Genomic DNA, 26,533 nt, shown 5'->3' with positions numbered 1-26,533 from the left:
TCTCAGACAGCTTTGAGGGTCACTTAAGGGTTTTGAGCACCATTTCTAGTCACATAGAGCTGCTGGTTTGACATTAAACGTGGAGAACAGCAAATTTTGCATGAAATATTTTAAATATTTAGGCCATATTGTGGGTGAAGGGGTAGTTCGAACGGACCCAGATAAATTATCTGCAATGACGGATTTTCCATTGCCAAGGTCTTTAAAAGCGTTAAGACGATTTCTCGGAATGGTCGGTTGGCACCGAATATTCATTAGCAATTTTGCAGCTGACAGATCTTTTAAGGCCCAGGCAAAAATTTGTGATGACTCCGGAAGGAGAAGAAGCGTTTGCGAAATTAAAGGAGATGCTTTGTTCTGCCCCAGTTCTTCGTAGCCCAAATTTCAGTCAGCCATTTTACATTCACTGCGATGCCAGCAACTCCGGAGTGGGAGGAGTATTAGTGCAGAAGTCTGAAAGTGGCGAAGAATGCCAAATAGAATTTGTCTCGAAGAAGCTAAACAAGCTTCAATTTTAAAATTGAGCATAGAAGCGGTAAGCTCAATGTAGGCCCTGATGCTTTATCACGGGTTAACGAGAAAGAGGTTGCGGCTTTAGATGGAAGTCATGGGTTGTTAGTTGATTTGGAGTCCGGTCCGGAATATAAGGAACTTGTGGAGAAAGTTAAAGCCAATGTTAGCAGTCTTCCGGACTTAAAAGTAGCTGATGGATTTCTCTACAGGAAGACAGAGCATTTAACAGAAGACCCGATGTATAATAGTATTTGTTGGAAGTTATGGATTCCTAGGGGCCTAGTGCACGAAGCTCTTAGAAGTGCTCATGATGATCCCTTAGCTTCACATGGAGGTGTGCATAAAACGTTGGAGCGGTTAAGGAGGTGTTATTATTGGCCCAGACTGATAAAGGATGTGAAGGAGTACATTAAGTCTTGCGAGACCTGTAAGTCGACCAAGGCTCTTAATAGTACTTTGAGACATGGGAGTAGCTCCTGAATCCGCAAGGCCATTCCAAAAACTTTACGTCGATTTTTTAGCCCCATATCCCAGGTCAAGGAGTGGAAACATAGGGATATTCATTGTGCTAGATCAGTACAGTAAATTCGTTTTCCTAAAGGCTGTGAAAAAGTTGACAGCTGATGTGGTAGTTAAATATATGCAGCAAGAGCTATTTCATACTTTCGGTGTCCCGGAAATGCGAATGCATCCGAGCGGGTAAATCGTTCCGTCATCGCTTCCATACGATCGTATGTTCGTAGCGATCAAAAGGATTGGGATGAGCAGCTAAGCAGCATTTGCTGGCCCTCAGATCGGCGGTTCACTCTAGCTTAGGAACATCACCCTGCTACATGACATTTGGCTAGCACTTCATATCATCTGGTGCCACATATAAATTGCTGAGAGCTCTTCATCTGCTCGAAGACAGGTCATTGGCGTTCTCAAAGGAAGATTCTTTAGAAATTGTCCGTAGCAGAGCGTTAGAAGTTATGAAGAATCAGTTCGAGAAAAACGAGAAAAGGTACAATTTGCTCTCAAAGGAGGTATCTTTCGGTGAAGGTCAGGAAGTCTATCGCAGAGATTTCAAGCAGAGCAATTTCGCAGCTGGTTACATTGCGAAATTGGGGCCATCCTTTGTGAAAGCCAGGGTGAGAAAGAAGATTGGTGAAGTGCATTATGATCTTGAGGATTTGCAGGGACGTTACGTTGGATGGTTCCATGCTAAGGACATAAAGCAGTAGCCTCGCAAGCTGTTTTATCAGTCTTGGAGTGTTGACCCCAAGTCTCATCTTACTGAGGGGGTATTTTTGTAGCGCTTGCTCGAAAGATAAAGATACTTTCTAGCGCCATCTGTTGGTCAGATTAAGTTTGGGGAACTGTGTCGCCGCTAAGGTAAGATAGGGTAAGGAAAAAGGCATAGACGAATAGATGCGAGAGAGCAACAGTGGTTAACGTCACACAGTTGACGTTTCACCATTTCACCTATTTTCTCGTAAAGGCTTACCGCCACTTTTCCGGCGTCAGGGTCTTCTATTTCCATTTTGGCAAGCGTAGAGAAAGGTTGGTTGTGTCCAAAAAAAAAAAAAAAACTTGAATAAGTGCCATCGGGAAATATTTGTGTTATAATAGTGCTGAGCTGTGAATCTGAAGATAAGCGATAAGGAGCGAACACTGAAGTAGATAGGTACATTTGTTGAATGTTTTAGGCAGCAGCTTTATCGTTTGGAGGCCCTATAGGAGAGGGGCAAGCCTGAGGGGTACAGCGCAGTTGATCTGCAAGGAGCAGCAAATATTTGGGAAGCGAGCTAGCTTCCGGCGCGATCGTCGCCACCACCTGCCGGCAGCAGCAGAATATACCATTAAAATCCCTAAAGAAAACCAATTTCGGCCGAGAGAGTTAATTTCCGAAACAGCAGCCCGGATAGAAATAAGCTTTTATGCTGGAAACTAACAGAACATAGTTCGCTGAGCAGAGCGGCCTAGATAGATATAGAGCCAAAAATAAATAAAAGAAAAGAAAAAATCCTTAAAATTAAGGTTAGATTAAGCTGAAGAAAATACGAAATGAAATGTAGGGCGGCAAATCCAACGAGGATTTAATATTCACTTAGTTACCCTAAATAGTGCGAAAATGAAAAGAGATAATAGTATCATTTAAACAAGTGTAAAGGGCGTGTCGCCAAATGGTCATCGTTATTCTTCCCAATTTTACTTATGTATGTCGTTGTTGTTGTTGCCCGTTATTTCCGTTTCTCCCAATTCTAGCACTTCAACGAAGAAAGCGCTTTCATCGGTGGATGTGAATAGTGCGGTGAGTGTCAAATTTAAAATATCACAATATTTAATGTAACAAAAAAAAAGAGAAAACTATATTCGGAAAAAAAAAAATAAATTTTATCATGAATGAAACGAAGAAGAAACGATGATAGGGCAGTATAATTAAGCTCATTTTATTCGAGCTAAAAGCGTTTATGCTTGGCGCTGATAATTGTTGTTGCATAAAAAATGCCCTTTCAGCGCCAATATTCTTTTAGAAGATTCATAAAATTTTGCCTAGGAATGTAAATCCTATTTCGAATTGCCGTCCCATTCAATTTTATCCAGAAATTAAAGTTTCCAATAATTCTAAACTTCAAAATATTTAAACAACATTTTTAGACTCTATTTTAATTACATATTCTATCGTATACCGTTTATATTTATATCATGTGTTTATTGTTTAGGCTAAGTTATTTATTTCCTTTATGCTTGTAATAAAATTTTATAATGTCCTAAAGAAATTTTGAAGTGGCCGCAGCTAGCTTTGCTTTGTGATGTAGGGTGGCACTTGTTGAAGGGGTCGCTCAGGCTATTAAGCGCTGAGGGTATGAGCGACCATAGGAAGGGTGGGCAAGAGAAGTGCCTCCATAACATCCGAGGAGGTGAGAGAAGGGTTCAGCCGAAGTTGAAAATATTGGTTTTTCGCAGCATTTATTTATTTGTGTGTGGGTATCTCTATCCCGGTTGAAGCTTGTTGTTGCACGCAACTACCTTTTATTAAAATTATGTATAGGCATTCCGAGATCTGAGCAAGATCATCACCACCGTAGTCGACGAGCCAAGTGGGACAATTATCTTGCGTGCGCTCAGATCTCGAGTCTGGCCTGCTATATTTTTTATTAGTGTAGCGGTTCGTTACACAAGTTAAGGAGGGTGAAATTCGACCCAATCCGCGTGAAATGCAAGCGTTAATTAAATTACCTCCTCCACAGTCAGTTTCCCAAGTAAGACAGTTTATTGGTCTTGCATCATATTTACGGCAATTTGTGCCAAAATTTTCAGAGTTAATGAAACCGTTGTATGGTCTTACTTGAAAAAGTAAAATATTCGAATGGAAACCAGAGCATGAGCAGATCCGCAGAAAGGTTATGAAAGTTCTGACAGATGAGCCAGTCCTTATTGTATTTGACCCACAATATCCCATCGAGTTGCACACTGATGCTAGTATTGATGGCTATGGAGCTATTCTGCTTCATAAAATTGACCACAAGCCTCATGTTATCGAATATTATATCGATATCATTCATACGAGCTTGAAAGTTTAGCCGTATACAATTCCATGAAACACTTTCGGCATTATTAACATGGACGGAATTTTACTGTATTTACTGATTGTAATTCGCTAAAAGCGACACGCAGTAAAATTGATCCTACGCCACGAGTTCACCTTTGGTGGGCGTATATGCAATCTTTTGATTTTGATATCCAGTATAGACCAGGTATTAAAATGGCTCATGTTGATTTTCTTTCGCGCAATCATCCGCTATCAGCCAAAACAATTGAGCAGTCTTTTACAAAGACAGAAGTTAAGCATGTCTTGTTAGCCGAAATAACAGACAACTGGCTTCTTGCCGAGCAACAAAAAGATCCTGAAACTTCAGCTATCGTTTTGAAAATTCAAAACAACGAACTCGGAGAAAGCTTAGCCAAAAGTTATGAATTACGTTCGAAAATGCTTTATCGCAAAATCCAGAGAAAGGGAATAACTCGGTGCCTCCCTGTAGTCCCCAGACCATTCAGATGGTCAATAGTAAACCATGTCCATGAAGCGGTTGTGCACCTTGGGTGGGAGAAAACTTTGGAATTCGAAAATATGGCTAAGTACGTCCGAAAGTTTGTGGAAAATTGCATAACTTGCAAATTGACTAAACCTCCATCCGGAAAGTTGCCGATAGAACTTCATCATATCTACCCAAAGTAGATATTCCATAGCAAACGATACATATTGATATTACGGGCAAGTTGAGCGGAAAGAGGGATCAAAAGGATTATATTATTTTCCAGATAGATGCTATTACTAAGTTTGTTTATTTATAAATAAATATAAACAGCGGAAGTTGTATAGACGCTTTAAAATTGGCAATATCCATATTTGGTGTACCATCGCGAATCACTGCAGATTAGATCAGGTAGATCTTTACTGGATCAAGTTTTAAATAATTCTGTTCAGCGTTCTTGGCATGCTACCGATTTGTGAAGAAAATAGTAAAGTTGATATAAATTTTGTAAGAAAAATGGCCAAAGAAAATAGGCAAAACAACGCATTGTATGATACAGATAGGTATAAATAATAAAGCTAAAATAAATCATTTTAAAGTGGGCGATTATGTTTTGCTCAGAAATGAGGAGAGAAATCAGACCAAATTAGACAATAAATTTAAAGGCCCATTCCATGTGGCAGAGGTGCTGGATGGAGACAGTTATGTCTTGAAATCTTTAGTTAATAAGCGAACATATAAGTATTTGCATGAAGCCTTGAGAAGTATGCAGACAGAAGAGATTTCCGGAGAGTTGGATATGTGTAATGAGAGCGCATTGGTTGATTCCAATGAGTTAAAACATTGAAAGAGACGTTACAGACATGGTTGGTGTCCTGAATGTCAGAGTACATCGCAATTTTTGGGAACTCACTGTCGGCTGTTGAAAATTGTATTACAAATTCAAGTATAAAAAAAAGAACATGATCCACAGCACTTCTGTCATTGAGTTGGTCAAATGAACCAAAATAATAATAAAGGCAAACAACCTTACCTTACCTTGCTTTAAATGGTCTTTACATACTTCACGTGCTAAATAATCTGCTAACTAAGAAATGAAATAATAAAAGCGAAAATAAGAACTTTTGTAACACACGAGGGCGTGTGCTGGTCAGGATGGCCGTGTCGGCGCTTTATATTTTATGTCGCTGCTTTATATTATATTTTTCATGCTGAAGCTTTATACCATGTTCATGTTAATTTAAATAAATGATGAAATCTAAAGCAATTCGCAGAATTCTCTATATTCTCTAGAATTCGTCTTGTGTCCGTTCGATGCCTGGGCTAACGGTTGTTTCTGTTTTGTGTAGCCTAGGCGCGACATGACTGTAAGAAGTGTGGCGAGCCTCGAGTAGATTCGGGCCTGAATTCCAGTGAACTTCGACGCGACAAAATTGCAAGAACGCAGTCGCGTAGATTTCGGGTGCCAGGGTCCGTTATGCTGATCTGCCACAAGCATATAAATACTAAGTGTGGTGTCGAAATGGCACAGCCTTCATTTGAGAGTTCAGCACGTCATTGCCTAGGAATCGCGCTGCCCGTGGCATCGACGGTATCGATGTAGTGAACGAAAATAATAATCATGCTCGGACATTAAATAGGGAATATCGATTCATAGGGACTCCCTTTCAGAAAAAGAATCAAATCAAAACGTACCCTATAAAGGTATTAAACAAAACTTTTTGAAATATTTCAAATTGTGTTACGATTAAATATCAAAAATGCTTATATTACTTAAATGTACTTTATTTTTTATACATATACGGCGGTTGTACTTTCTGGAGAATTGCCCATAAATGTATACAGTCCACTTTACAAAAATAAGTTTAAAAAAAGTCGCTCACGAAAATGGACTTGGAGAAATACCTTTATACATATATCTTTGTTTATCATGCTATTTCAATGAACACAGCTGTATGCAAGATCACAAGACCACAGAAGCACACGAAATGTTTTTTTATTTGATTTGTTTTATTATAGTTTTGTCATTTTCGGAAGCTAATGCGACGACCGGCACACTCATAGGATACTTTGATTTTAATAGTAAGCGCAATAACCCAAATTGTACAGGAGTATGGGAATCGTTTCCGACCTGTTACAGTGTATATATTTAGGATCGCTCGCTGAGTCCGTATGCACGCCTTTTCCTAAACTCTTCAAATATATACACTCCACGTATGCCAGGAGAACTTTTCCGTATGCGCTCCATAGAAAGCTGCCAACTGCTGACCCAAAGCTATTTTAACATGCACTTTATAATAAACAATCGACTAGACAAGGGAACCTGATTATTATATATGCATTCATATATCTTTCCTGTCCGTCAATTTTAGTAAATTGTTAATCAAGACTAATTTTAAATTATGTGCTATCAATTCATTTTATTATTCAGCCACAAATATATCGCGAACCGAAATGCAGTCCTTCGCGGTAGAAATGATGCATTGCGTTTATTTAGTAAATTATTTCACCTCCTTAACTTGTAGTCCTGGCGGCAAAGACTGCTTAATTTTGTCAGCTTTTTCTTTATCCTGTACGACAAGAGTGTAAAGGAACCTCGAACAACGGATCTTAAATTTGGTGTTTGTGGGATTCTTTTTGATTTTGACAGCACGCGCATCTGAACGGCGTGCCTTATTGAGAAAATCTTTTACTTCTTTAATTTCCCGCGGCATCTGCATAAAAATATATATATACATTAGAATACAAACTTATTTCAATAAAAAGACTCACATTTATACAAATTCAAAGATATTAATCCAAAAAACTTAAAACTTGATCGTTATTGCTCCAGCAGTTAAGAGGAAAAGAAAACGTCTTTACTTCCGGTTAACAATGGAAAATACATAGTGTTGCATTTTGGAAAATCGAAATCGGTTGAAACATGATAAAACCCCGGTCACTAATGTGCCGCTAAGGTCACGTTTACACTGACTACTACCTGCCGTTCTAGTCCTGTTTATTTAAGCATTTACTAAGGATAATTTGGAATATTCTGAATCTCAAAATTATATATTGCATATCTGTCCATATTGATGTCAGTAAAGGTAGTTTTTCAATAGGCTATCATATTACCATGCGAACAATTAGACTTCCACGTTACTGCGCAGAAGAATGATCAAAATTGAAATAATAGATCGTGGTATAAAACATATATATGAATTTACATCATATTTGAAGTCAGTTTTATATTCGGATTCTATTGTCATGAACTGTAGTCAGAGCGATCAAGCTGTTGTTTATAAAAAAAAGGAACTATAGATCTCGAGCTGTAAATAATTCCGTTATATATCATTTCAAAAAATAACTTTATGTAATGCATGTAATGCAGAAACGTGCATATTTATGTCGAGCTGTGAATAATTCCGTTACATTCGTTTTTTATATAAATAAGCTTTTTATGGAAAATAAATTTGTATTATGTTTTGGTGAAGAGACTGACTTGTTGTTTAAGCAATATTAAACAAGAAAATAGTCTTTAAATTAAAAAGATCTTTTTTGTTTTTATTTTTGCCAAAGTGAGGCTTTTGTGACGACTAAGTGCACCGACTGTATAGTCTGGCTAGTATACGCGGAACCATTTAAACAGCTGCTGGAAAAATTCTGAATCAAACTGTACGAAGATTCCTCTTGAGTCTGCATACATTATGCTGTTTATAAAATAAGCTACAATACGAAAAGATTTTTCAATTATATTTTTTTTACTGTTTTTAAATATGTGAATTAAGATCAATTTTAGAACATACTTATATACATGCATACGTCATATATTCATGAAAATTAATATAAAAAACATGTATTGTATTTTTGAAATATATTCTTTAAAAGTGTGTACATTTTTGTTTTCATACATTGCCAGTTTCTATATATTTGATCGCCATTTTAAGAAGGTAAGGCACACCTTAAATAAACGGTACTTACGAAATGCATATGACGAAAACGATAGAAGCAGACAAAGCGCGGCGCATTTTTGTTGGTTTATTGCATTTCTGTTTAGTTGGCTAGTTTCAATTTTGAATCGTCAAGGTCACCAGTGTTTTCCTAGAAATCTAGCGAAGGCTTTCTGATTTGGGTTTGTATTTTGCAAGTAAGTAGCACATTTTTAATAATATTTATAATTATAAGTATTTATTTTCAACTTAATTATGCGTTTTTCTTTTCCTTTCGGTTATATGTATGTATATATAATATTTATATATTGCCGATGTTTGCCTTTCCTCTACCATAATAAATCAACAAGGCTACTGATACTAAAGGTTATATCCCCATTTTACTTCAACAAAATAAAATATTTATTGATTTATTATTCATAATTATTAATTCGGAAAATTAACCAGAAACAATCCTGAGTAGCGTTAACGAACGTATTGAATTATAAATATCCTGCAATACTTCTTTCGTGAATCATCCTGAAGCGTTACAGATAATGCTTACAGAATTTCTGGTAATGCTTACAGAAGCATTTTATGTAGGTAATGCGATACAATTTAGTTTTTTTTCTACACTTAAGAAGATGTATGCTTTTGGATATGATGAGGAAAATAAAAAACAGTTATGCTATAAAATAATAATAATATAGGTTAGGTTAGGTCGGAAGGCCGCGCATAGGCCAATATGGCCCATAGCTGTTCGAATGTTTCGCATTACCTACCTACCTGAATCGCAGTTCCGGCATTTGACGTGTTCGGTAATGCCCAGTATGACTGCGTGTGCCGCAGCTAGGCAGTGACCTGTAAGAATTCCCACTAACAGTCTGCAGTCTTTCCTTGGAAGATGCAGCACGTAGTGACTGAGTTTTGCGTTGCGCTCTTTGCACATGATTTTGGAATTTTGCAGGTGGTGGAAGTTCTTCTCCATCTGCTTTTGGCTCGTGTGTCAGCCCGTCTTCCCACTTCGCTTTGGAGCGTTCTAAGGAAGACAGGAACGTTTTCTGATCTTTCATTCGCCAGTCCAACGCCTTCCTTTGCAATTTCGTCGGCCGTCTCATTACCATCGATGCCCTGGTGGCTGGAAACCCAGTAGATCCTCACTGACGTGGTCGTGCTAAGGATATCTAATGCCTCCCTGCTTGCCAGTATACTTTTGGAACTGACCCTGACGATTGCATGGATCTTATCGCCGCTTGGCTGTCTACGAACAAGTTGACCGCTTCATGAGGGCGGTCAATGCTCTGCGCAGGCTCTGCCGCTTTCCTTATGGCGAATACTTCCGCTTGGAATATGCTGCATTGGCTTGGTGACTATGGAGTCAGATATGCTGCTCATGTCTCGACCAATTGGACTATGCCCGAGTCCTTGTAGAGACATATTCCCTGATGCAACTAGGCGTTGTGCAGCCTTTCCTGCAACCATTTGCGCGTGGATGTCTAGGGGATCAACTCCAACTATAGTTTCGAGTGCTTTTGTGGGGGTTGACCTCAGCGCCCCTGTTATGCAGAGCAGTGCCTGCCGCTGGGTTCTCTCCATGAGCTTGTTGTAAGTCTTCTTTTCCATAGCCTGCCACCACACTAATACTCCATACATCACAGTTGGACGCACCACCGAGATTTAAACCCAGTGCATTAGAGCGGGTGAGAGGCCCCATGTGCTGCTAAGCATCTTCTTGGATGCATATAGCGCTATGGTGGCCTTTTTCACCCTCTCTAGTACATTGGGCTTCCATGTCAGCTTGCTGTCTAGAACAATTCCAAGGTACTGGACTCGTGTCTTTGGGGTTAGCCTGGATGAGTTAATCTTCAGGGGGATCCATAGCGGCACCTTGTATCTCTTGGTGAAGGGAATGACGTCCGTCTTGCCCGCGTTTATGGTCAGTCCTACCCTCTTCGCCCACTCACATATCTCCTTGAGCGTTGAATCCATAATCGAGCTGAGTGTCGATGAACAGACTCCCGTAATAATTATGCTTATGTCGTCAGCATAGGCTGTTATCTTTGGGGCCTTCCTCTCGAATCTCTACATCAGGTCATCTACCACCAGATTCTACAGGAGAGGCGACAGGACCCCGCCTTGCGGCGTGCCCCTGTGTGCTCCTTTCACCATAGAGGCGGTACCCGTCTACAGCTTAGAAGATTTCTTATCCACAAACTGATAGCGGGGGGCGTGTTGGCCGCTTCTAGGCGATCCATTATAGCGTCTGTGGCCACGTTGTTGAATGCTCCGGATATATCCACAAACACTCCGAGAGCATATTTTTGGTTATGCAGGGCTTTCTCAATGGTGGCTACTAATGAGTGTAGTGCCGTCTCCACTGATTTACATTTCGTGTAAGCATGCTGGTTGGATGACAGTAGTCGTCCTGCATAATTTCGGATGTATATGTCCAGCAGCTTTTCTAGCGTCTTGAGTAAGAAAGAGGTGAGACTAATCGGCCTGTAATCCTTGGGGCTCATATGGCTGCACTTCCCTGCTTTTGGCAGGAAGACAATCCTAGAGGTCCTCCACTGGATAGGTATATACCCCGTGCTTAGGCAAGCTGTGAATATAGCGTGTAGCCATGGCGTGATCACTCTGTATGGTTGGCTGCTTTGATAGCAGCTTCCTGAGTCTAGTCGTTTCTGGGGCCGTCTCGGTATTGGAGTAGAAGTTTCTCCACGAGCTTCTTTGTGCCCTGCGTATTTCCTTCTCGTAATTCCTGAGTAGGATCTTGTATTCCCCATTGATTATATCATTATTCGCGTCTTTGGCGATTTGGAAAAATTCTGGAAGTTATTGCGTAGAAGCGAAAGATTGCCATTCCACCTGGTCCTCTTCCTGGCTCTAGATGTCGGGCATGCTGCGCGATGCGCATCTAATAATTCCCTGGAGAGGGTCTCTAAGGACTTTTCTATGTCCTCAGCGGAAGCTACCAAAAGGCGATTTCTCTCGCTCTCCAGCATCACAACAGCCAGGACATCCGTGCTGTAATGAGACATAAGGTTAGCATGCAGGACCTTCCGTACATGTACGCTGGCTCTGTTTCTGCTTACCGATGGTGTATAGAAGAGGTTGTAATTGGAGGACTTTAGTCAGGCAATCCATGGCTCTTGGACCAAAGCTATGTCGGCGGACCCTTGCTCCAGGGCGATGAGGAGTTCCGCCGACGCGACCTTGCTTTAATGAAGATTGAGCTGCAGCACCCTCAGTGGCATGGGTACTGGACTCATCTCCATTCGACGGGTTGACTGTCAACGTCAGGTCTTCGTCCTCCTCATCCGTCTCGCCTAGCGAAAGTCCCTGGGCGGCTTCCGCGATGGTTTCCAGACCTAGGTCCTTCTCCACTTCGCCTGCCTTCAGGGTGTGAGCATCCTCATCCCCGGGATGGCGTTTTTTGCTTATTTTTCCTTATTTATCTTTTAGCTTCTTCTCGGGCTACTTCGCTTTCTGGGGGGGAGGGCATGCCTCCTTCGGCCCGTCCTTATTGGCGCTTTCTGTTGAGCGTTGCCTCTTGTTGGCAAGCGACTCCTTGGCGAATCCGCCCGTTGATGCCATGTTGGGGAGGTTGGCGAAGTGCCGCCTGCCTTCTGCGACCCTTTGCTCGGCCCAGGTTAGCTTTGCCTTCTCCTCTGGGGATAGGGCGGCTTTTCCCCTGAGCCGGCTCAGGATGCGAAGGGCGGCTTTGTATTGCGCCTTACACATATGTATATATGTACACACATTCTTCGTACATATACGATATGTACGAAAAAATGCAAAACCATATATGTGCACTTATTGTATACATATGTATATAAAATTTAAATCTGAATCTAAAAGTATGCAAAGTATGTATTTATGTTTTCTCACATTGTCTGATACCATTTTTTCGATCACATTTGAAATAAACGGTACTTACAAATGTATCGTTTAAGGCAGATGACGAAAACGATAAAAGTAGACAAATAAGTTCGAAGCATTTTTGTTGTTTTATTGCGTTTCTGTTCAGTTGCATTTTTAATTTTGAATTAAGATCGTCAGTTTCTGGTGCCTTCGAAATTTAGCGACGACTTTCAGGCTTTGTTTTGTATTTTCCAAGTAAGTAGCACATAATTTATAATATTTATTAATATTTAATTCCAATTTAATAATTCGTTTTGCTTTTCGTTTTGTTTTGTTTGTTTTCGTTTCCATTTTTTTATTTCACCATTAAACATTACTAATACATAATACAATTATATGTATAAATTATGTATAGGTGCAGGGTGTCGTAACAGGTTGTTCTGTTACCTCACTGCCCTTTTCCCACGATGAACTACTTCCTTCTTATCCTTGGTTGTAATAAAGTCTTCTTAGGATGGTTATGTTGAGGAGTTACTTTCCTCCCGTATCGCTGGCCTTGTGGCTCAGTATGGTAGACAAAATTATTACGGCAAAAGCCGGAGCAATGTTTTATTATCGAAGCGTAAGCTTTCGGATCCTGGACAGAAACCTCCTCGATTATATTAAGCTTATCAATCGTTCGCTGTATTTCCACGGAGGCTCGTTTTCTCCTTAGTACCAAAAAAAGGATGAGATAACCAATTAGACCAACGTTTAAGATCACTCCAGCCACGAACCAAAATTTAGGGGAGCCTGCGGCGTCAACCTCGTTCTTGAAACCGCAGGTTGTCGTTGTTCATGCGGTGTAGTAAGGGCATGCTCAGTACCGGGTCATGGCCGACAATGTTCAGCAGTGGTGATCTTACTACGCCAGGCTACTTGTCCAATGTTTTTCGAAAATTCACGAACTCCGTTCCGTTAATGGTAGCTGATCGTTTGAGGGTTACCAGATGCGTTCCTTTGACGAGCACCTCTGGGCCGCCGTCCGTGCTGATGCGGGCTGTTGCCTCGTTAATGATAACGATGGCGTCATCTACCGGCATTACTGATCTCAGGTGGCTGAGTTGAGTATGGCACTATGCCGTGTTTCCCGCATGGAGCGAACGGGCACAGGTTTCGCGTCGAGATCTCTCGCTGAAGGTGTTATGCGTGGTTTCTGTGCACTTGGTGGTATCTTTTTCACACTCTGCCACCTTCGTCGAGCAGTAGGATTACTTGTTGGTGTGATACCGGGTAGACGAGGACTTTCTTACATCTGACTCTGCCTCTGGAGATCCCCAATTTAAGCGGCTTCTAATAAACTAACTATTGGTGTGTCTTGTTCAACAAGAGATTTCAGATCGGCATGATCAAGGATCGTGGGGTTTCCTATGTTAGCTTTTGCCAATGTTACAGTGAGAATTAAATTTTGAGTTTCTATTGTCAGCATTCTATTTCTTCCTCGTACAGATGTGGGGTGTCAACCAAATCGTTTTTTCGTTTTGTCCGTCCGTCCGTATGAACGCTGAGATCTCAGGAACTACAAAAGCTAGAAAGTTGAAATTCAGCATGCAGGCTCCAGACACTTAGACGCAGCGATTCATGTTGCCACGTCCACTCTAACGCCCACAAACACTTTAAAAAATGTTTTGATATATTTTCATTTTTGTTTTAGTCTCTTTAATTTCTATCGATTTGCCAAAAAACTTTTTGCTACGCCCACTCAAAAGCCCACAAACCACCCAAAGCTGCCACGCCCACACTTTTGAAAAATGTTTTGATATTTTTTAATTTTTGAATTAGTCTTCTAAATTTCTATCGATTTGCAACAAAACTTTTTGCCACGCCCACCCTAACGCTCACAAACCGCTGTAGAACCGTTCCACTTGACCGAGCTATGTAGCGGGCCGCGTTTACAATGTCAATGTGGTAGCTGTTTTTCAGCAAAGAGGTGATAGTTTCAGAATTAATGGCGGCCTCATTGTCGCAATACATTGTTTTGATTTCGGAGAACAAGTTTACGAGTTGAAGCAAGGGCCCTGTGACATCCACTATCGTTCTGGACAGCACCGGTTGTACTACTGCAAACTTCGAGAAATTGTCAACGTATGTTAGGAATTGCTTCCTATCGGCTGGGAAGATGTCAATGTGCAACATTTTGGTGTTTTCCGGTGTAACTTGGTATGGGTGTTTCCCCGAGCTCCTGCTTTATTGGGTGCCTGTCATATTTGGCTTTGATGCATATTCTGCAATTTGCAACCACTTCCTTTGCTAGGTTGCTCATTTTGGGGAAGTAGTAATCGCGGAGGACTTGCTTGATATTTTCCTAAACCGCTCTGTGTGTACGATTGTGTTCTGCCGTGATAATGTCCATTACGACATTCTTACAATAGCGAGATTGTGTAGCCGGGAAATAAGCAATTATGTCATGTTGGAAGCTTGCCAGGGTGGGTAGGTTGCAGTGTATCGACCTCGGGGTTCACGACTTATTTCAGCATTTGCTACTATTGTCGGCGAAATTGATAAGGTGGCGAGTTTTGCTACGAAACAACATAAAGCTTCAATTTGATTTCTAAAGCTGTTTAATGGTTGCTCCGTCGCTTCTACCGTGTAGGTCAGTGACAGTTCGCTGTGAATAGTCGCAGCGTCTGACTGAGGCTGATTTTGTAAGGCGTTAATGTACTGCCTGGAAAGAGCGGCGGCCACATGATTATCTTTACCCGGTTTGTAATGGATTTTTGCGTTATGATCGTCAATATACGCTTTTCAGCTTTTTATCTTCATATTTGGATTCCGATCAGACACCGCGAATTTCAAATGCTGATGGTCCGTATAAATGTTGATATCGCGAGTGCCGTACAGGTAGTGCTGTAACTTGCCTAAAGCCCACACTATGGCCAAGAATTCTCTTTCATTCGTGGCATAGTGTGACACGCTTTCTTTAAGGGTACTAGAGATTATTGTAATAGGTATTTTATCTTGCGATAGAACCGCACCGATATCGTTCGCGGAAGCATCCGTTGTTAGATCGACGGCTTCCTGAAATCAGGGTATCTGAGAACTACATCTTCGGAAGCCAAGACATTTCTCAGCCTCTCGAATGCATTTTTCTGCAAGGCACCGAAGTCAATAGGAGTTTTCTTAGACATGTGTTTGCTGATAGAGCCATTTTCTCCTTTCAGCAAGCTTGTCAAAGGCCTTGCGATCGCCGCAAAGTCTTTAACCAAACGTAAACGTAGCATGATATGCCAATTTGTTCTCGTAAGTCGTCGTCGATCGCTCGTTGGAAGATGCTTCTCGCATTCTTCAAACCGAACGGTAATCATCAAAACGCATACTTTCCGCCATTTACCTAGAAAGATGTCTTCTCGCGGTCATGCCCGGCCAAGTATATCTGGTGATAGCCGGACTTTTAATCTAAAGTTGTAAATTATTTGGCTTTTCCTAAATTGGCCAGTATCATGGGAATGTTTGGCATTGGGTACTTGTCAGCGATGGTTTTTTCGTTAAGTTTCCTAAAGTCTATAGCCAAACGCTTATTCTTATTTCCCAGATCATCATGGCCTTTGACCTAGAAGTTCTTATAATGCCTTTCTGCAATAAATGTGCGATTTTCGCCTAACAAACTCAGACACACCACCCATGGGATGCGGGTATAGTTTGGTGTATACCGGCTTATCATCGCTTGTGCGAATTGTGGCAACCACAGAAGTGTTAAATGGCAGTGCCTCGTTAGAGGCTGAAAATGCCTTGGATCTGTTTGTGATCATGTTTTGAAATTCAACTTTTACAGATTCTGATGTTTAATGAACATTTTTGGGAAAACATATGCGTTGATTCTTTTAGACGCGCTGACACCGTTCAATGGTATTATAGGAATTGACCTTCTAGCTCAAGTAGGAGCGAAAAGGCTGCAGCATCACAATTGCGACAATGTAAATTTTACTAACGTAAATCAGATAAATAAAAAAATGTATCTCTCGGCCTTGGCATTTGTAGGTTGACCGCTTCCGAAGGAGAACAGTTGCGTATGTTGTGTCATAGTGAAGCCTAACTCCATAGACTCAGGTGACTGATTACGGCAGTTGTTATTGTTATGGGCGGAATTATTCTGTTAGGGCCTATTTTGTTTTTTATAGAAATGAGGGTTTTGATTTCTTTGCTGCTCATGGGTGAGTGCCTTATCCTGCGTTCTATGGTAGCTTCGGATTCCCTAGCTAAACCTAAAGCTGAAGGTAAATCCTTTGGCTGCGCTGGCAAGACTATGGCCCTCAAGGACCAGCAATAAACGCATGGAGGGCCGGAGCAATGTTTTATTATCGAAGCGTAAGCTTTCGGATCTTGGACAGAACTGAAGTACAAAGCATAAGTCTACCCTAGCTCCAATACATCACGCCATAAAGTCATGGTCGGCAAGCCGACTCAGCGTTCCCATGTTCAGAAATGCAGCACTCTTGATAGGCAGCGTCCGATTACCGCTGCTGGACGTTCTTAGCGCGGAGCGCTGATGCGCGTCAGCATTGTTCGTGTGAAACTACTTAGCTTCTAGGGTATTGTTTATGTAAAACTACTTAGTTGCTTAATCAAATATATTGGATGCTCTCTTCGGTTGGTGGTCTTCTCGTCATACAACGCATTCGGCAACATGGGCCTCCTTCCCTGAGTGATAAATGCCGGCATGCAGCATTGGCCAATTCTCACATTAATCCCTATGAACTGTGCGATCATGGTGTATAGAGTCGTGAACTTGTGTCAAACTGCCAGCCCCTCAGAAACCTCTTTATAGCCCATGAACCGTTTTCAGTTATTAGTATTTCGACAGTATTCTCTCGAGGATAGTCCGCTAGTCGGGTCATACCGTGGCCCAGGGCTCCTACGAAATCGGTTTGAACATTTTCCCGGCCACCTGGAACTAATTTGCCTTGTATCTCTACTACTGTTGCAACTCTGTACAAGTTTTCTGACATCTCGCCAATGGTAGCGATCATTTGACTGTTCTGTCGTGGTTCTCTACCACGACCGGCTGCCTCGCTCTTAAGGCACTAAATCTTTAACTCCTCCACCTTATCGTTTGTGCATGTTCAACGATGAAAATGCTTTTATCTGTGAGCAGATGAACTAAGTACAACGGGACCTATCTGAAAAATCGGCATTAATGTTTAGGTATGCATACTTCTGATAGATTCCTATGGAATTTAATACAATGAGACACGCTCAAGTATTTTGTCAGTCAGCCCATCAGCCCAGATAGTAAAACACTTATTTTCTCTTTTTTTAATGATTATTTTATTCACCACAACCGCTCTCGTTGTCTGCAGATGAACGGAATGATTACTCTAGAACATAAAATTGAGAGGCATCAGCCACTGAGTGAGAGAGAACAATAAGATCCTTCAAAGATCTTCTTCATTTCTCATTCTCACATACACACAACTTTGTATTATTCAGCGGCAGAATTCTATGAGAGACACACCGTGTGTTCGCTGCGGAATTTTATTTGCGACTGAGTAAGGAATGAAAGAAGTGACAAAATATGTATACATATTTTCTTATTCCTGACTCGTTAGAGAGGTATAAATCTATAGGCTATGATCGGTAACGAATGCAAGCGTGCATTGTATCATATGGAAAATATACAGGGCCTCTATTTTCTACACCCTTCCTCAATGCATGCATGTTTACAAATTATATTTAATACAAATTTAGCATTTCTGTAAACAATTCGTGTTTGGTCTTCGGAAGGTTCTTGGTCAAAATATCTGCTATCAATTCGGTTGTACATTTATATTTTAACAAAACTTTCCCTTCCTTTACGACATCTCTAACAAAATGATAACGTATGTCAATATGCTTCATTCTGGAATGGTTAAAAGGATTCTTGGTTAACGCCTGCGCACTCAGATTATCCCCATACACAACGATCGGGGTGTTGTCGTCTCCGCAGCCAATTTCCAAAATTAGCCTTCGCATGACTATCGTCTTCTCAAAAGCCGCCGACAGTGCCATGTACTCCGCCTCGGTACTGCTTAACGCCACGCTTCTCTGCTTTTCTGAACGCCAAGAAATTGGACCATCGGGCAACAAGTAGATGTAGCCAGTGTAAGACTTCCTGTCAAGCCTATCGCCTGCCCAATCCGCATCCACGTATCCACAGAACAATTAACCACATTGCTGATAATGTAATTTCACGTCAACAGTGGACGAGAGATACCTTAGGATGTGCTTTATGCCAGCCATGTACTCAGCATGCGGATTTTGGTTTCGTTGAGCCAATTTGGACACTGAATGCAGTATGTCCGGCCTTGTTGTCAGAGCTAGCCACATAAGCTCTCCCACCACAGATTGATAGACCGTGGGATCCACCTTTTTGCACTTGTCGCTAGTGCAATCTATCTGGAAACCTGCATCCAAGGGAGTTTTCGCTGACTTGCATAATTCGCCTCCATGGGTTCGCAATAAATCCTTGATATATTGCGAATGTCCCAAAGTAATGGCCCCAAGGTCGCCTTCTCGCTCGATTTCCATTCCCAGGAAATCGCTCAACGGACCCTTGTCAACGCACTCAAACGATTGTGAAATGCTGTTTTTAATTTCCAGCAAATCCTCGTGCGATTGGAAAGCTATAAGTATATCGTCAACATATACAAAAATTAGTGAAAGGTTACCTTGTCCGCTCTGTTTGTATAAACATGGCTTGTTGGTGCAGGAAATAAATCCCATATCCACCAAAACGCCATTTAGCTTTTCGTTCCAGGCCCTTCCTAACTGCTTTAAGCCGTATATTGCTTTCCTCAGCACCAATACCTTGTCAGGATTCTTCTCGTCAATATATCCCTCCGGCTGCTTCATGTAAACCGTCTCTCTTATCTCTGTTGAGATACGCCGTGCATACATCCATCTGATGAAGATATAGCTTAAGCTCCGCCGTCAGTGCTATCATCAGACGCACACTATCTAGTCGGCATACCGGCGAAAAAGTTTCCAGGTAATTTACGCCAAACTGGGAGCATTAATAAAATATAGTTAAGTTCTTTTCTGAGCAAAACCACGTCCGATCGAGGTGAGATTCTGGCGGCGACCCTTCGCAAGGAGTTGTCACATTTTTTGGTACATTTACATTACATATTTACATACATATTTATTTACATTACATATTTACATTACATATATAGTACATTTTAAAGACAGGAAACAGAGACTTATATGTGAGGCCACTTTGAGTAGCTCTGGCCACTCCACTAACGTTACCGGATCCCACATTCGGCCTTCCTGACGTTTGATTCGACCCGAATAAACTCTGCAACTTTCTGAGTCCTATATGGCCGTTCTCCAAGTTCTACTGCTTCGACTTCGTAATGCCCATGACTACTTTTTTTTGGCTACTTTATATTGCCTTAAGTACTTTCCTTTAAACATCAAGCCGGTTCCGTACTGTGTAATTTTAATAGCTACCAAATTTTTAACTTCCTTTCAGCCTTTCTTTTAGAGTCAAGTGCCTTTTTATTTTCTTGTTGGATATCCTGAATATTCTCTCTTGTTTTTGCGCGCAACTTATCCCTTTCATCGTCTAGTTCGGTAATTAGACACTCTTCGATCAACTCTTTTAACTCTAGATTTCTCGCAACCCGCATATCAAGACTGGTTAGCAGCTTGAACGGGGAACTTTTGTTCGGCTCAGGAGTATTCTCCACTGCTGGAGAATTAGTGATACCGAAAGATACAATCATGTACTCGTACTGCCCACTCATAGTTACAATGTGTACTTTTGAGATTCTGGTGACTCAGGAACGTGAAAGAATGCATTTGTCAAGTCAAGTTGTAAAAAATCTCTCCACCTTGAAGTTTTTCAATAACGCAATCCATATGTGCGGTTGGGAAATTATCTCTGAAAATCTTTTCATTCAGACTACAGACCCTAATAAGACCCCTGGGGTACGGGAAAAAGGAAACGCTAGAGATCATCAACGAGAACTGCACGGCAGACCTCCGAATAGCGTTGAGATCCTACCATGTGGACGACCTAGAGGCACTCATGATCCTGGCAGACGAGTACGAGGAGCTGCACAAAGAACTGGAAGCCTTCGCGGAAGAGCATAAATTCAGCCGTAACGAAGCCGCGGCGGCAACGCACGTCACGTGTAGAAGGTGTGAGGACGCAGGCGAAATAGGTAAACAGACCCAGGAACAGTGGGCGCAATCTTCCCTTGTCCAGTCCAGGCGACAAATCACAACCTTATGGAGGCCGCCAGTCACCACCCAGAGACACAATGGAATGACACCTGGGGGCAACTCGGGTCAGAACCCAGCCCATGTTGCCAATCCGCAAGAAGCATGTCGCAGGTGTTTTTTTTTACAGTTTGGAGCTTTTATTTGTTGTATCTTTTCAGTACCGAAAACTAACAACAAGTTAACAAATCTTAATTGTAAATACTAATTACCAGAACTGTATTATAAAAGCGGCCCTACAAAACATTGCTGCTGGGTTGGCAAGTCGTTTCGACGTAGTCGTAATCGGCTGCTTAGCCTTGTTAGACTCCTCGCGAGCTGGTTAGGATGCGTTGATAGCTTGTTAAGGTACTTTTCCTTTTTTTCCGCAATTTCGTCTTTTACAGGTGGCACGTTTAAATCTTTGTGAATGTTGGCGTTTCGAACATACCACGGTGCCCCGGTGATAGTTCTCAATATCTTCGTCTGGGCTCTCTGAACGATATCGATGTTGCTGTTGCTGGCATTTCCCCATAGCTGGCAGCCGTAAGTCCAGATTGGTTTTAGCACTGAGTTGTAGAGCAGCAACTTGAAGTCCAAACTGAGTGGTGAGCGGGAGTTGATAAGCCAATGAAGGCTGTTGGCCTTCAGTTTTAAGTGAGTTCTCTTGGCTTCGATGTGTCGGCGCCAAGTTAGTCTTCTATCGAGGTGTACTCCCAGATACGTCACTTCGTTTGCTGTTGGAAGTGCGACGTTGTTCAGCGTGAGCGGTGGACAATCTTGCCTGTTAAGGGTGAAGGTTACTTGCTTGCATTTTTGTTCGTTTTATCTTTATACGCCAGTCGGATAACCACTTTTCCACGTCGACCAGGTAGATGGCTAGCTGAGATGATGCTTTGATTGGGCATCTGGAGCGGCTGAGAATAGCTGTGTCATCCGCAAATGTTAAAACTGTCAGGTTGCTGCATGTAGGGATGTCTGCTGTGTATAGGACGTAAAGTGTTGGGCCTAGTACGCTGCCTTGTGGGACGCCGGCTTCCATACTGTGTTCGTCGGATATCGCAGTGTTGCACCTCACTGCAAACCTTCTGTTGCAGAGGTACGATTCTAGAAGTTTATGAGTGTTGTTTGGAAGCGTTGTTTTGATTTTGTACATCAGATCGTCCAGCCGTCTGTCGAATGCCTGCGAAACATCTAGAAATATCGCAGAGCAGTAATCCCGTTTTTCAAATGCGTTTCGTATTTCTGATGTTGCTCAATAGTTCCGTGTTTTTCGCGAAGCCAAATTGGTGTGCTGGTATTGTGTTGTGCGTGTTCAGGAATGGAGTAATATTCAGAGACAGTAGGCATTTTTCGAAAAGTTTCGATAAGCAGGATAGAAGGCTTATGGGTCTGTACGACGATGGAACAGTGTGATCTTTTCCCGGCTTTGGTATAATTGTTATTATTGCCTTTTCCACTTCCTGGAAAGTAGCCAAGTTTGTTGATGGCGTTGAAGAGCTGGGTAATGCTGCATACGGCACAGTAAGGCAGCTCAATAATCATCTTAGGGGTAATTAGGTCGCACCCTGCAGATTTTTTTGGGTTCAGATGTTCTTTGATGATTTTTGAGATTTCGTTTGAGCGAAACACAACTGGTGCATGATGAAGCTGGGAGTCGTCTGTTGCGGGCGGAATTTCGAACGTGTTTGTTGCAGAATTCGGTTGGAAGACTTTTTGTAGATGAGTGGCAAATGTGCTGGCTCTATTTTTGTCGCTACCTGTGTGGTTTCTAATAGGGACCACTGGTACTGTGGGTGAGCCAAGAGTTGGGTGAGCTTTCCACAGTGAGTTTTTTGTACTGGATGTTGATAATTTTTCAATAGAAGTACGTTGGGCAAGCTCTTCTTCTTGCTTTAAAGCTTTTGCGTGTGGCGTCTTTCAACTTTTGTTTTGCCGACGGTGATCTGGAGGACTGCCATTCTCGCCGTAGGCGTCGTTTTTCGAGAACAAGTTGTTCGATTTGCAGGTTGGTATTTTGGGGTTTGTAATTTTGCTTACTGTTTGCAGCGTTGAGCAGCGAGCTGCAGCAACGATGATTGACTCCAGAGAGTTAACAAAACTATCAATGTCAGCTTCAGCTTCAAGAGGTGGGTTAAGCTCAATGTGTTAGCTTATGTATTTTTATACCCGTTACTCGTAGAGTAAAAGGGTATACTAGATTCGTTGAAAAGTATGTAACAGGCAGAAGAAAGCGTTTCCGACCATATAAAGTATATATATTCTTGATCAGGATCAGTAGCCGAGTCGATCTGGCCATGTCCGTATGTCCGTCCGTCTGTCTGTCCGTCTGTCCGTATGAACGTCGAGATATTAGGAACTACAAAAGGTAGAAAGTTGAGATTAAGAATACAGACTCCAGGGACATAGACGCAGCGCAAGTTTGTCGATTCACGTTGCCACGCCCACTCTAACGCCCACAGACCGCCAAAAACTGCCACGCCCACACTTTTGAAAAAGGTTTTAATATTTTTTCTTTTTTGTATTAGTCTTGTACATTTCTATCGATTTGCCACACAACTTTTTGCCACGCCCACTCTAACGCCCACAAACCGACCAAAACTGCCACGCCCACACTTTTAAAAAATGTTTTGATATTTTTTCATTTTTGTATTAGTCTTGTAAATTTCTAACGAAAAACGTTTTGCCACGCCCACTCTTGCGCCCACAAACCGCCAAAAACTGTCAGTGCTGAAGACTCTCCTTCGCACTTCCACTAGCTGAGTAACGGGTATCAGATAGTCGGGGAACTCGACTATAGCATTCTCTCTTGTTTGTATTTGAGCCAATTGGATTTTTCTGAAGTCAACTTATAAGAGAGGGTTGCTGGTTCTGGGTGTCGGAGCAGAATTATTAGGAGGGGCGAGTGGTCAGATGATAGGTCTGAGAGGCACTCGGCGCTTATCAAATTACGGGGAATGTTTTTGGTGACTGCGAAATCAATTAGATCAGGTAGTTTTTTGGGGTCAGTAGGCCAGTATGTAGGTATGCCAGGAGAAACGTGGTCGAGCTTGTTGTTTGCTTTTATAATGGCGTTGTAGAGCTGTTTTCCTTTGGGGTTTATGAGTCGAGACCCCCAGTGTGTGTGCTTGGCATAATAGTCCCCAGCTGCTATAAAATGTTCTCCAAGTGAGTTGAAGAATTCCATAAATTGGTCTTCAGATAAAGTGGAAGTGGAGGTGGGCAGTAAACAGCGGCTAAAGTAGGCTGGTTACCATTATCCAAATGAATGTTGCTTGTAGATAGTTTTTGGCAGTCTCAATATGACAGTGGTGCTTGAGACGGCTTCTTATCAAAATCCCGGTACCGGTCATAAAGTCATGGTCGGCAAGCCGACTCAGCGTTCCCATGTTCAGAAATGCAGCACTCTTGATAGGCAGCGTCCGATTACCGCTGCTGGACGTTCTTAGCGCGGAGCGCTGATGCGCGTCAGCATTGTTCGTGTGAAACTACTTAGCTTCTAGGGTATTGTTTATGTAAAACTACTTAGTTGCTTAATCAAATATATTGGATGCTCTCTTCGGTTGGTGGTCTTCTCGTCATACAACGCATTCGGCAACATGGGCCTCCTTCCCTGAGTGATAAATGCCGGCATGCAGCATTGGCCAATTCTCACATTAATCCCTATGAACTGTGCGATCATGGTGTATAGAGTCGTGAACTTGTGTCAAACTGCCAGCCCCTCAGAAACCTCTTTATAGCCCATGAACCGTTTTCAGTTATTAGTATTTCGACAGTATTCTCTCGAGGATAGTCCGCTAGTCGGGTCATACCGTGGCCCAGGGCTCCTACGAAATCGGTTTGAACATTTTCCCGGCCACCTGGAACTAATTTGCCTTGTATCTCTACTACTGTTGCAACTCTGTACAAGTTTTCTGACATCTCGCCAATGGTAGCGATCATTTGACTGTTCTGTCGTGGTTCTCTACCACGACCGGCTGCCTCGCTCTTAAGGCACTAAATCTTTAACTCCTCCACATTATCGTTTGTGCATGTTCAACGATGAAAATGCTTTTATCTGTGAGCAGATGAACTAAGTACAACGGGACCTATCTGAAAAATCGGCATTAATGTTTAGGTATGCATACTTCTGATAGATTCCTATGGAATTTAATACAATGAGACACGCTCAAGTATTTTGTCAGTCAGCCCATCAGCCCAGATAGTAAAACACTTATTTTCTCTTTTTTTTAATGATTATTTTATTCACCACAACCGCTCTCGTTGTCTGCAGATGAACGGAATGATTACTCTAGAACATAAAATTGAGAGGCATCAGCCACTGAGTGAGAGAGAACAATAAGATCCTTCAAAGATCTTCTTCATTTCTCATTCTCACATACACACAACTTTGTATTATTCAGCGGCAGAATTCTATGAGAGACACACCGTGTGTTCGCTGCGGAATTTTATTTGCGACTGAGTAAGGAATGAAAGAAGTGACAAAATATGTATACATATTTTCTTATTCCTGACTCGTTAGAGAGGTATAAATCTATAGGCTATGATCGGTAACGAATGCAAGCGTGCATTGTATCATATGGAAAATATACAGGGCCTCTATTTTCTACACCCTTCCTCAATGCATGCATGTTTACAAATTATATTTAATACAAATTTAGCATTTCTGTAAACAATTCGTGTTTGGTCTTCGGAAGGTTCTTGGTCAAAATATCTGCTATCAATTCGGTTGTACATTTATATTTTAACAAAACTTTCCCTTCCTTTACGACATCTCTAACAAAATGATAACGTATGTCAATATGCTTCATTCTGGAATGGTTAAAAGGATTCTTGGTTAACGCCTGCGCACTCAGATTATCCCCATACACAACGATCGGGGTGTTGTCGTCTCCGCAGCCAATTTCCAAAATTAGCCTTCGCATGACTATCGTCTTCTCAAAAGCCGCCGACAGTGCCATGTACTCCGCCTCGGTACTGCTTAACGCCACGCTTCTCTGCTTTTCTGAACGCCAAGAAATTGGACCATCGGGCAACAAGTAGATGTAGCCAGTGTAAGACTTCCTGTCAAGCCTATCGCCTGCCCAATCCGCATCCACGTATCCACAGAACAATTAACCACATTGCTGATAATGTAATTTCACGTCAACAGTGGACGAGAGATACCTTAGGATGTGCTTTATGCCAGCCATGTACTCAGCATGCGGATTTTGGTTTCGTTGAGCCAATTTGGACACTGAATGCAGTATGTCCGGCTTTGTTGTCAGAGCTAGCCACATAAGCTCTCCCACCACAGATTGATAGACCGTGGGATCCACCTTTTTGCACTTGTCGCTAGTGCAATCTATCTGGAAACCTGCATCCAAGGGAGTTTTCGCTGACTTGCATAATTCGCCTCCATGGGTTCGCAATAAATCCTTGATATATTGCGAATGTCCCAAAGTAATGGCCCCAAGGTCGCCTTCTCGCTCGATTTCCATTCCCAGGAAATCGCTCAACGGACCCTTGTCAACGCACTCAAACGATTGTGAAATGCTGTTTTTAATTTCCAGCAAATCCTCGTGCGATTGGAAAGCTATAAGTATATCGTCAACATATACAAAAATTAGTGAAAGGTTACCTTGTCCGCTCTGTTTGTATAAACATGGCTTGTTGGTGCAGGAAATAAATCCCATATCCACCAAAACGCCATTTAGCTTTTCGTTCCAGGCCCTTCCTAACTGCTTTAAGCCGTATATTGCTTTCCTCAGCACCAATACCTTGTCAGGATTCTTCTCGTCAATATATCCCTCCGGCTGCTTCATGTAAACCGTCTCTCTTATCTCTGTTGAGATACGCCGTGCATACATCCATCTGATGAAGATATAGCTTAAGCTCCGCCGTCAGTGCTATCATCAGACGCACACTATCTAGTCGGCATACCGGCGAAAAAGTTTCCAGGTAATTTACGCCAAACTGGGAGCATTAATAAAATATAGTTAAGTTCTTTTCTGAGCAAAACCACGT

General features: G+C 41.9%; 1 protein-coding gene across 1 annotated transcript; it reads right to left on the bottom strand.

Moving 5' to 3' along the window:
- Positions 1 to 6,932: 6,932 nt before the first annotated feature.
- On the bottom strand, positions 6,933 to 7,463 carry LOC122625534 (60S ribosomal protein L38). Its single transcript, XM_043805627.1, has 2 exons — positions 7,305 to 7,463; positions 6,933 to 7,246 (listed from the first exon to the last, which is right to left on the bottom strand). The coding sequence occupies exon 2, from the start codon at positions 7,244 to 7,246 to the stop codon at positions 7,034 to 7,036; it is 213 nt and encodes a 70-aa protein (XP_043661562.1). The 5' UTR covers positions 7,305 to 7,463; the 3' UTR covers positions 6,933 to 7,033.
- Between the last annotated feature and the right edge of the window lie 19,070 nt (positions 7,464 to 26,533).

Source organism: Drosophila teissieri, unplaced genomic scaffold (assembly GCF_016746235.2).
Source record: "Drosophila teissieri strain GT53w unplaced genomic scaffold, Prin_Dtei_1.1 Segkk121_quiver_pilon_scaf, whole genome shotgun sequence".
Classification (NCBI taxonomy): domain Eukaryota; kingdom Metazoa; phylum Arthropoda; class Insecta; order Diptera; family Drosophilidae; genus Drosophila; species Drosophila teissieri.
The sequence above is the reverse complement of the archived record's forward strand: the minus strand, read 5'-3'. Positions and strand labels throughout refer to the sequence as shown.

Bases quoted from the DNA above. Each gene is read 5' to 3' on its own strand.
- LOC122625534 (XM_043805627.1), bottom strand. From the start codon at position 7,246: ATGCCGCGGGAAATTAAAGAAGTAAAAGATTTTCTCAATAAGGCACGC.